Source organism: Schistocerca nitens, chromosome 8 (assembly GCF_023898315.1).
Source record: "Schistocerca nitens isolate TAMUIC-IGC-003100 chromosome 8, iqSchNite1.1, whole genome shotgun sequence".
NCBI lineage: Eukaryota > Metazoa > Arthropoda > Insecta > Orthoptera > Acrididae > Schistocerca > Schistocerca nitens.
The window spans coordinates 436580921-436593232 of record NC_064621.1 but is presented as its reverse complement, the minus strand read 5'-3'; the positions used below and the strand labels follow the sequence as shown (position 1 = coordinate 436593232).

Sequence of the window (12312 nt, the reverse complement as noted above, 5' to 3'; positions counted from 1 at the left end):
TCCTACGCAGTGCCGTAGGGGACTGCACCGCCACTTCCCAGCAAATTAGGGACACTTGCTCCTGGGGTATCGGCGAGGACCATTCGCAACCGTCTCCATGAAGCTGGGCTACGGTCCCGCACACCGTTAGGCCGTCTTCCGCTCACGCCCCAACATCGTGCAGCCCGCCTCCAGTGGTGTCGCGACAGGCGTGAATGGAGGGACGAATGGAGACGTGTCGTCTTCAGCGATGAGAGTCGCTTCTGCCTTGGTGCCAATGATGGTCGTATGCGTGTTTGGTGCCGTGCAGGTGAGCGCCACAATCAGGACTGCATACGACCGAGGCACATAGGGCCAACACCCGGCATCATGGTGTGGGGAGCGATCTCCTACACTGGCCGTACACCACTGGTGATCGTCGAGGGGACACTGAATAGTGCATGGTACATCCAAACCGTCATCGAACCCATCGTTCTACCATTCCTAGACCGGCAAGGGAACTTGCTGTTCCAACAGGACAATGCACGTCCGCATGTATCCCGTGCCACCCAACGTGCTCTAGAAGGTGTAAGTCAACTACCCTGGCCAGCAAGATCTCCGGATCTGTGCCCCATTGAGCATGTTTGGGACTGGATGAAGCGTCGTCTCACGCGGTCTGCACGTCCAGCACGAACGCTGGTCCAACTGAGGCGCCAGGTGGAAATGGCATGGCAAGCCGTTCCACAGGACTACATCCAGCATCTCTACGATCGTCTCCATGGGAGAATAGCAGCCTGCATTGCTGCGAAAGGTGGATATACACTGTACTAGTGCCGACATTGTGCATGCTCTGGTGCCTGTGTCTATGTGCCTGTGGTTCTGTCAGTGTGATCATGTGATGTATCTGACCCCAGGAATGTGTCAATAAAGTTTCCCCTTCCTGGGACAATGAATTCACGGTGTTCTTATTTCAATTTCCAGGAGTGTATAATTGTAAAATCTTTGAAACATTTCAGGAAAGACTGAACAACAGGTCGAGAAAACAGAGACTGAAGTACTGAGTGCAAGACCTCAAAGTCGAAAGACAATCCATCCTGTGGGGCTACATGAAGCAGGCCAAAAAGTTTGAGCCTTTTTTTTTTGTGTGTAACAGTCACTATTTAATTGTTTAGACTATGCAAAGAACTGGGGAGTTCACTACAGAATCCAAATTTTAACGTAGCTTGTGTGAAACATTATGTAGGTATTTTAAAAGCCGCTCTTGTGACTCATACTGTTAGAGAAACACTAATATTACTGTAGTAACCTAAATCTGAAGTACTCAAATATATCATGGCAAAGAAAAATACCAGAGAGAATTAAATACACAGCTAAACATCATCTGACCCTGAAGAACTGTTTCATGGACAAAGATTTAAGGGAGGTTTATTTGAAATTTTTGATCTCTTTACGAATGAGACTGGTTGAAGACACAATCAAGACAATATAGAGACTATCCCCAGCTTTAGAAGATTGTAATCACGTGAAGTTTGATGTTCTACTGCCCCCCCCCCCCCCCCTCCTACACACACACACACACACACACACACACACACACACACACACACACAGTAAAGAAGTGTAGCCATTTATCACTTTCTCTTTAGGCAGATTAACCACATGAGACCATTTGTTGAGGTGAACTATTAGAGCCCAATGCCCCAGACACACCGCCAACAAGATCCACAAAATGTGGAACATAAGTCAACAAAGGCCATCACATGCCTGGACAAGCCAATACAATGGAATGTGACTATTCAGACTATTCAAGAGATTACATGTTCTCCCTCCTCCTCCTCCTCCTAGATAGGTTTTTATCATTTCTACAATGCACCCGCCCTCTCCTTCTCCCTAACCCACCTTAGCATGCTACTGAAACTCCTAAACATGTTTCTTGTAGCTTCAACGCAATTGCAGTTGATAACTGGCAGCTTTGGACAGCCTCCAAGATCAGGAATTCAAAGTTCGTCACACCCAACTTAACACACACTGATGAAGTCCTTCCAGAGCTCTATATTTAGTTACACATGGGAAGCACATGTTCCTTAATGAATACACTAAATTAGGTACAAATTAATTTTGCCAGAATTTCAGGATAATACACTGTTCCATGGCACTCAAAAATCACCATCCTTTATGCCACATACAGAAGAGCCTCAGTCTTCCTTGGTAATAGCAAATGTGGTGATGTCAGACTGTGCTTACCTGGTTATCACTAAGGTCTTAATGATGAAGCAAGTGTTCGGTATCAGTAATGATGAATGATGTAAGGGTTGTCTCAAAAGTCACTAACAGCTCAACAAACCTTTTGGTTCTTGCTCCTATTCCGTCATTAGCAACTTCTCACAAATAGTGAGTAGATATTATCTCATGTTTAAATAATCAAATTCTTTCGGCAAATGTTTGACACTTTTGCCCGTGTATCCAATATCACTCAGTGATCTCCTTTATGAATGTGTCACCTGCAGTGGCTGTAAGATTTTTTTAACCCCTTGACATTAAATCCCAAGTTATCACATTTTTATTCTTTTGACAGAAACTCAAAATCCCAAGTGTACTAAGGCAGCTTAAGAACAGAGCTTCGAAAAAATAAAACTTTGCTTACATCAGTTTCAGCACTGATAAGTGCTCAGCACCAGAGAGCATTTGGTCATACATTTGTAGACTGGATGTCATTTTTTGGTTGAGCTAGTTGCCATTAGATATCCTTCTCATTGTGTACAGCTTTGGATACTCGACAACAAATTGCGCGCTTTCATCATATGTCCTGTATTATTGTTCAGGCAGGGCTTTCTAGAAAGGACGGCAATAGTGATCCTGAGTTTAACATTGAATTTAGCAGCTCACAAAGTGGAAGAAGAATGTGATGTTACTTCATTTGAGACAAAGTGACAACAGCTTGTCAGTTGAGTGACAAGTGTTCCCCAGTGGTACAAGATAAATACATCCACTGTGATCCAGCAGGCTCCCTTTAAGATTTGTGTTCACTGGAAAGCACTGTGAAATACAGAAACTTCATAGCTACAAAGAAACTAAAAAATGACTTCAAATTTAAGGATATTTTAGTCAAAGTTCAGTGCACGAGTGTACTTGAAATTTTGTTACTGGTGATCTTCAAAAATCTGTAACTCATAATTTTGAGCTTCAACAGCTATCTTTTTAAGGTTTTCTCAAAGGCTACACCAGCTTTCCTAAAATTATTTAAAGCACTTAACTGCTGTTCACCACAAATGAGCAGAAATTGCTAATCTATAATCGAATTCTGCAGTCAGGAGTAAAATTTACACACACACACACACACACACACACACACACACACACACACACACACACACAGAGAGAGAGAGAGAGAGAGAGAGAGAGAGAGAGAGAGAGTCGGGCATATGGACGAACCTACTGCATATGTAGGGTGGCTGAATGTGTGTTACTTAAGGTGGTGATGATAGCATTAGGGGTAGGAGATCCACTAAATCAAGAACTTTGAGGTAGTCAAAAGCTTGGTGAATGCTGTCTTTCAGGTTTATAAAATCTAAGTGGTAATAGTTGAGAACAAGAGTATAGGTTTATTGCTAAGTTCACTGCAGCAATACATTCATTAGAGGGGAGGGGGAGGGGGGGCACACACACAAAAAAAGGGATCATGGAACCTGTTTCTGGGTAAGATACTGTCCTGGTAGGCAATCAGTAAATTTTGAATACTCCAACAACATATGCAATTATGGGTACCAAAGCTGTAGAAGATGGTATATTGTAAAACAAAGTGGCATATCCTGTCTTGTAGCACTCCGAGCCTGGAAGAGGATAGGACACCAGAGATGAACAACTAATATGAAGCATTTTTCACATCACAAAAAGTACAGAAAATCATTTCAGCAGCTGTAAGAATACCATTTATTTTTACAGCACACAATTTTTTTTTTTAATTCTGATTGTTATCAACAAAATAAAATTTAAACCTCTATTTTTCATGCACTAGTATCCAGATTATTTTAATTTAATACTTACATTGCAAAAAGTGAATTACCATCAACACTAAGGAATAACTTGATATTGTCATGTTCTTAGCGTCATTTATGTTATGGGCATGGGCCCAAAGTTTAACAATTAACACAAGAGGTCGAACTCTCCAATCCACTGTAACAAAGGAAAACCATATTGTAGTATTAGCTCAGACTTTTTCAAGCAAACAATGCAACTGCATAACTGTTTATAATGCTATAATATGAAAAATGCAACAACAACTCTCTTAAGTTACACACTGGGTGCATCCAGTCAGGAGGTGGAGGGAGAAGAGTGTGCACGGGATGGGGACAGTGAGAGTGTGCGCGGGATGGGGGCAGTGAGAGTGCGCGCGGGATGGTGGCAGTGAGAGTGCGCGCGGGATGGTGGCAGTGAGAGTGCACGCGGGATGGTGGCAGTGAGAGTGCACGCGGGATGGGGGCAGTGAGAGTGCGCGCGGGATGGGTTGGTTTGTGGGATTAAAGGGACCAGACTGCTACGCTCATCGGTCCCTTTTTCCAAAACTTGAAAACACCCACACAGAATAAAAATGAACAATGGAAAAGATGACAGACGACACAGGACAAGAAAGACAGACAGAGACCAGACAAAAGAAATTAAAATCACACAGTGTGTGACAGTGGTTGGCCGACCATAGAGACAAAAAAGGAAAAGCCAACTACCGAGAAACACATTAAAAGCTCAGTCTAAAATCGTACGCCAAAGGCCAGACTAAACACAAAAAACATAACAAACACTCAGATTAAGTGATAAAAAAAACCCTGCCCGAATAAAACGCAAAACTAAGCCTGCCATGGCAGTGTGATTTGTTAAAAGGGCAGGGAGTGTGTCAGGCAGTGCAAATGTCTGCCGGAGCACAGCTAAAAGGGGACACTCCAACAAAATGTGGACCACCGTCAAAACGGATCCACAGCGACATAAAGGTGGGTCCTCACGTCGCAATAAGTGGCCGTGCGTCATCCATGTGTGCCCAATGTGCAGCTGGCAGAGGACAACAGACTCCTTGCGAGAGACCCACAAGGAGGAGCGCCACACACCGGTAGCCTCCTTGATGGCCCAAAGTTTGTTTCGTGAAGGCAGGGCGCGCCATTCAGTGTCCCAAAGTCTGAAAATTTTGCGGCGTAAGACCGCTCGCAAGTCAGTCTCCGGGAGGCCAACGTCCAGAGATGGCTTACAGGTGGCCTGTTTGGCCAGGCGGTCTATATGTTCGCTGTCTGGTATCCCAACATGGCCTGGGGTCGACACAAAGACCACAGAGCGGCCGCAACGGGCAAGAGTATGGAGGGACTCCTGGACAGCTATCACCAGACGAGAGCAAGGGAAGCACTGGTCGATAGCTCGTAAGCCACTCAGGGAGTTGCTACAGATAACGAAGGACTCACCTGAACAGGATCGGATATACTCTAGGGCACAAAAGATGGCGATCAGCTCAGCAGTGAAAATGCTGCAGCCAGCCGGCAATGAATGTTGTTCGTAATGGTCCCCTAGAGTGAGGGCATAACCGACACGACCAGCAACCATCGAACCGTCAGTGTAAACAACGCCAGAGCCCTGATACATGGCAAGGAAGGAAAGAAAGCAACGGTGGAAGGCCTCCGGAGGGTCTGAGTCCTTCGGGCCTTGTGCCAATTCGAGCCGAAGGCAAGGGCGGGTACACACCACGGGGGTGTACACAGAGGAGTCTGGAAGGGAGGTGGAAGAGCGAAAACCGCAAGCCCGGGGGGAAGCTCACTGACGTGGACCGCTATTGTACAACCCGACCGGGACCGATGTTCTGGGAGATGGACCACCGACTGAGGGAACAGGAGATGATAATTAGGATGCCCGGGCAAGCTACAAACTGGCGTAGCATAAGCGGCCAGTAAAAGTTGGCGCCGTAACCACAGTGGAGGGACACTTGCCACCATAAGTATGCTGTCCACAGGGCTGGTCTGGAAAGCTCCAGTGGCAAGTCGGATCCCACTGTGAAGGATTTAGGTCCAGCACCCGCAACGCAGATGGGGATGCTGAACCATAAGCCAGGTTCCCATAATCCAGATGGGACTGGATTAACGCCAGGTAGAGCCGTAAGAGGGTAGACCGGTCAGCGCCCCAGCTGGTGTGGCTCAAGCATCGTAGAGCATTAAGATGCCGCCAACACATCTGTTTAAGCTGCCAAATATGTGGGAGCCAAGTCAACCGGGCATCAAAAACCACACCCAAAAACACATGTGCCTCCACGACAGCAAGAAGTTCGCCGGCAAGATAAAGCCACAGTTCAGTGTGAACTGTTCGTCGCCGGCAGTAATGCACAACGCAGGTCTTGGCAGCCGAAAACTGGAAGCCATGCGCTACAGCCCAAGGCTGCGCTTTGTGGATAGTGCCCTGCAGCTGACGTTCAGCGCTGCAATGCCAATGGAGCTATAGTAGAGGCAGAAGTCGTCAGCATACAGCGAAGCTGAGACAGACGTTCCCACCGCTGCAGCGAGCCTGTTAATTGCAATTAAAAAACAGGCAGACACTGAGGACAGATCCCTGTGGTACCCCGTTCTCCTGGACTCGGGAGGAACTATGGGAGACCGTGACTTGCACGCGGAAGGTACAATGCGACAGAAAATTTCGGATGAAAATCGGCAGTGGACCCCAAAGACGACAACCATGAAGCGTAGAGAGGATGTGATGATGCCATGTCATATCGTACACCTTCCGCATGTCGATAAAGACAGCGACCAGGTGCTGACGGCGGGCAAAGGCTGTACGGATGGTTGACTCTAGGCTCACCAGATTGTCGGTGGCAGAGCTGCCTTTACGGAACCCTCCCTGAAGAGGAGCCAGGAGGCCCCGAGACTTGAGTACCCAACTCAACCGCCGGCTCACCATGCGTTCGAGAAACTTGCAAAGAACGTTGGTGAGGCTAATGGGGCAGTAGCTGTCCACCTCCAATGGGTTCTTGCCAGGTTTCAAAACGGGGATAACAATGCTTTCCAGCCATTGCGACAAAAACTCACCCTTGACCCAGATACGGTTGTAAAGGTCGAGGAGGCATCGCTGGCAGTCCACTGAGAGGTGTTTCAGCATCTGACAGTGGATGCGAGCTGGCAAGCGGCTAGGGCACTGTGGAATTCCCACTCAGTGTATGGGACATTGTAGGATTCAGGATGGCAGGTGTGAAATGAAAGGCTACAAAGTTTCAACCGCTCTTTAATGGAGCGGAAGGCCAGTGGGTAATTCACAGAAGCAGAACAGAGAGCAAAATGGTCTGCCACGCAGTTTTTAATGATGTCGGAGTCAGTACAAACGGCTCTATTCATTGAGAGCACAGGGACGCTGACAGGGGTCCGATAGCCATAGAGGCGCCTAATCGTGGCCCACACATGTGATGGAGAGATATGAAGGCCAATGGTGGAGACATACCGTTCCCAGCACTCTTACTTGTGTTGGCGAATAAGGCGGCGGGCCCCCGCACGCAGCCGTTTAAAGGCGATGAGGTGCTCTATTGAGGGATGTCGCTTGTGACACTGGAGCGCCCGCCGGCGATCTCTTATCACCTCGGCGATCGCAGGCGACCACCAAGGCACAGTTCTCCTCCGAAGGGACCCAGAAGAACGGGTAATGGCAGATTCTACGGCAGTAACGATGCCGGTGATGACCAAGTGAACCATCGCATCAATGGCTTCATTAGAAAGAGGCGCAATAGCGGCCACGGAGGAGAACAAGTCCCAGTCAGCCTTATTCATGGCCCATCTGCAAGGGCACCCGGAAGAGTGATGCTGTGGCAGTGACAGAAAGATTAGAAAGTGGTCACTACCACACAGGTCGTCATGCACACTCCATTGGACAGACAGTAAGAGGCTAGGGCTGCACATCAAAAGGTCGATGGCTGAGTAAGTGCCATGCACCGTACTGAAATGTGTGAAGGCACCATCATTTAAAATGGAAAGGTTGAGCTGTGCCAATACATACTCAATAGTGGCACTTGACCTGTGGCCACTGACGCACCCCAAAGAGGGTTATTGGCGTTGAAGTTGCCCAGTAACAGGAAAGGTGGCGGCAATTGGGCTATCAGTGCAGCCAGGATATGCTGCGTGACATCACCATCCAGTGGAAGATACAGACTGCAGACAGTAACAGCCTGTGGCGTCCACACCCGAACAGCGACAGCCTCTAAAGGTGTTTGTAGAGGGACAGACTCACTGTGAAGAGAGTGAAGGACATAGATGCAGACGCCACCAGATAAGCTGCCCAGTTCTTATAATAACCCCGATAGCCACGGAGGGCGGAGCTTCGCATCGCTGGAAACCAAGTTTCTTGAAGAGCAATGCAGAAGAAAGGGTGAAGGCTGAGAAGTTGTCGGAGCTCAGCAAGATGGTGGAAGAAACCGCCGCAGTTCCACTGGAGGATGACATTGTCCATGGCTGAGAAAGGGAGGGGGAGAGCCAACGGCGGAGGGGGAGAGCCAACGGCGGAGGGGGAGAGCCAACGGCGGAGGGGGGGAGAGACAACGGCGGAGGGGGGGAGAGCCAACGGCGGAGGGGGGGAGAGCCAACGGCGGAGGGGGGGAGCGCCAACGGCGGAGGGGGGAGCGCCAACGGCGGAGGGGGGGAGAGCCAACGGCGGAGGGGGGGAGAGCCAACGGCGGAGGGGGGGAGAGCCAACGGCGGAGGGGGGGAGAGCCAACGGCGGAGGGGGGGAGAGCCAACGGCGGAGGGGGGGAGAGCCAACGGCGGAGGGGGGGAGAGCCAACGGCGGAGGGGGGGAGAGCCAACGGCGGAGGGGGGGAGAGCCAACGGCGGAGGGGGGGAGAGCCAACGGCGGAGGGGGGGAGAGCCAACGGCGGAGGGGGGGAGAGCCAACGGCGGAGGGGGGGAGAGCCAACGGCGGAGGGGGGGAGAGCCAACGGCGGAGGGGGGGAGAGCCAACGGCGGAGGGGGGGAGAGCCAACGGCGGAGGGGGGGAGAGCCAACGGCGGAGGGGGGGAGAGCCAACGGCGGAGGGGGGGAGAGCCAACGGCGGAGGGGGGGAGAGCCAACGGCGGAGGGGGGGAGAGCCAACGGCGGAGGGGGGGAGAGCCAACGGCGGAGGGGGGGAGAGCCAACGGCGGAGGGGGGGAGAGCCAACGGCGGAGGGGGGGAGAGCCAACGGCGGAGGGGGGGAGAGCCAACGGCGGAGGGGGGGAGAGCCAACGGCGGAGGGGGGGAGAGCCAACGGCGGAGGGGGGGAGAGCCAACGGCGGAGGGGGGGAGAGCCAACGGCGGAGGGGGGGAGAGCCAACGGCGGAGGGGGGGAGAGCCAACGGCGGAGGGGGGGAGAGCCAACGGCGGAGGGGGGGAGAGCCAACGGCGGAGGGGGGGAGAGCCAACGGCGGAGGGGGGGAGAGCCAACGGCGGAGGGGGGGAGAGCCAACGGCGGAGGGGGGGAGAGCCAACGGCGGAGGGGGGGAGAGCCAACGGCGGAGGGGGGGAGAGCCAACGGCGGAGGGGGGGAGAGCCAACGGCGGAGGGGGGGAGAGCCAACGGCGGAGGGGGGGAGAGCCAACGGAGGAGGGGGGGAGAGCCAACGGAGGAGGGGGGGAGAGCCAACGGCGGAGGGGGGGAGAGCCAACGGCGGAGGGGGGGAGAGCCAACGGCGGAGGGGGGGAGAGCCAACGGCGGAGGGGGGGGAGAGCCAACGGCGGAGGGGGGGAGAGCCAACGGCGGAGGGGGGGAGAGCCAACGGCGGAGGGGGGGAGAGCCAACGGCGGAGGGGGGGAGAGCCAACGGCGGAGGGGGGGAGAGCCAACGGCGGAGGGGGGGAGAGCCAACGGCGGAGGGGGGGAGAGCCAACGGCGGAGGGGGGGAGAGCCAACGGCGGAGGGGGGGAGAGCCAACGGCGGAGGGGGGGAGAGCCAACGGCGGAGGGGGGGAGAGCCAACGGCGGAGGGGGGGAGAGCCAACGGCGGAGGGGGGGAGAGCCAACGGCGGAGGGGGGGGAGAGCCAACGGCGGAGGGGGGGGAGAGCCAACGGCGGAGGGGGGGGAGCGAACGGGGGAGGGGGAGAGCGAACGGGGGAGGGGGAGAGCGAACGGGGTAGGGGGAGAGCGAACGGGGGAGGGGGAGAGCGAACGGGGGAGGGGGAGAGCGAACGGGGGAGGGGGAGAGCGAACGGGGGAGGGGGAGAGCGAACGGGGGAGGGGGAGAGCGCACGGGGGAGGGGGAGAGCGCACGGGGGAGGGGGAGAGCGCACGGGGGAGGGGGAGAGCGCACGGGGGAGGGGGAGAGCACACGGGGGAGGGGGAGAGCACACGGGGGAGGGGGAGAGCACACGGGGGAGGGGGAGAGCGCACGGGGGAGGGGGAGAGCACACGGGGGAGGGGGAGAGCGCACGGGGGAGGGGGAGAGCGCACGGGGGAGGGGGAGAGTGCACGGGGGAGGGGGAGAGTGCACGGGGGAGGGGGAGAGTGCATGGGGGAGGGGGAGAGTGCACGGGGGAGGGACACTCTAGCAAGTCTTAAAGATGGCAGTATTATTGGTGTCTGTCTGGCATTGCTTCAGACTGAACAGAGCGACATAGTAGGTGTCACACTGATAAGGTATTTTGTACACTCCATATGTTCTAAGCCGTACGTTGCCCTTCATAGGCCTTATGAGCTGACATATTTTTGCTTGGGGGCGGAACAACGATAAAATGTCTTCTCTCTTCAGGAGCCGGATAGTCTTTCCCCGATACTGTCACAGAAAGACAAAAAGTTTCTAGTTCTCTTCTTCGGAGGTGGTTTCTTATTCTATTTCTTCAGTGGTGGTTTTCCTGCACATTTCACCAGAAATAGCCTGTCATATCTGGTGGTGATTGTAGTCATTTTCCTGGAAGTCTTTCTAGAGGTGGCTAAGATGTTAGTGGCGCATTTTCATCATCTGAGATGACTTTAGCGTGGTGGATGAGGTAGTTCAGAATGCCACTGTTTTAAGCCAGATGGTGATGTCTAAGAGAGTGCAGATACTGATCCATGTATGTAGGTTTCTTGTACCCACCATGACTGATGCATCCATTAGTTTTCTAGCAAACTAGGACATCATGGAAGTGCAATGATTCATCTATCTTTAATTCCACAGTAAAGCTAACTCGGTCATAAATGCCACTCATGTGTTCTAAGAAATGTCCCATTTTTTCACATCTGTGGGCCAGGATGATAAAGGTGTCGTCAACATAACCATAAAAGAAATCTGGAGCCCTGTCCAAAACGAAGTCTTCACATTTCTCTGCAAAACCGCTGGCTATGGACGGAGCTAACGGTCTTCCCATCACCATGTTGAACAACTGGTCAAAATACTGGCCACAGTATAAGAAATACAATGATGTCAACATGAGCTTAAACAATCCCACAATCATACTATCAAATAACTGGGAGCGGAGATATATGCAGTCTCTGATAGTAACATGAATAAATTGGGAGACCACATCAAAAATAAGCATTATATCGCTTTGCTCAAGACACACATGTTTAATATGGTTGATGAAATCGATGTTCTCTATGTGATGCACACAATTATGTCAATCACAGCTTTACCATATAGCTCTACAGATGTATAAAACAGGGAGAATTCTTAGAATACCTGAATGGCATTCACAAACACATTAGGTTTACGATGGAAGCAGAGATAGATGGTGCACTGCCCTTCCTTGATGTCCTTGTTCACTGGAAAACTAATGGCTGCCTCAGACACAGTGGATACAGGAAACCTACACACATGAATCAGTATCTGTACCCTCTTAGACACCACCATTTGGCAAAAAACATGGCATTCTGAACATCCTCGTCCACCAAGCAAAGGTCATCTCAGATGCTGAAAATCTGTCACTTGAACTAAGCCACCTCCAAAAAGGCTTCCGGGAAAATAGCTATAATCACTGCCAGGTATCAATCTGTTCCTGGTGACACACGCAGGGAAAAAAACACCAAAGAAGAGAACAAGAAACTTGTGTTTTTGCCTTCCTGTGGCACAGTGTCAGGAAAGACTAGCCGGCTCCTGAAGAGACATAACAGCTCATTAGTGTTCTGGCCCCCAGCAAAAATATGTCATCTCATAAGGCCTGTGAAGGACAATCTTCGGTTTAGAACATTTTGAGTGTCCAAATTCCATGTCAGTGTGGTAGCTACTATGTCGGTCAAACACTATGCACTGTGCAGCAATGCCAGATGGAACACAAGATGTGCTTGTGCCTACACTGTTTTGAAAAATCTGCTGTGGCAAAACATGCTTTAGAAAATCTACACCAAACTATTTGATAACACATCTGTCATTATGATGAAGGGATTTTGTGATAGCATCAGAAAAGAAG

The 12312-nt window shown here is 51.6% G+C and overlaps 1 protein-coding gene across 3 annotated transcripts in view; it reads right to left on the bottom strand.

Moving 5' to 3' along the window:
• The window catches only part of LOC126199329 (poly(A) RNA polymerase gld-2 homolog A-like), a 162759-nt gene that overhangs the window by 67657 nt on the left and 82790 nt on the right, over nucleotides 1–12312 (bottom strand). For all 3 annotated transcript variants that reach the window (XM_049936174.1, XM_049936173.1, XM_049936176.1), the window contains exon 8: nucleotides 4003–4131. In XM_049936174.1, coding sequence (XP_049792131.1) covers nucleotides 4003–4131 — 129 coding nt within the window. The remainder of the gene's footprint in view (nucleotides 1–4002; nucleotides 4132–12312) is intronic.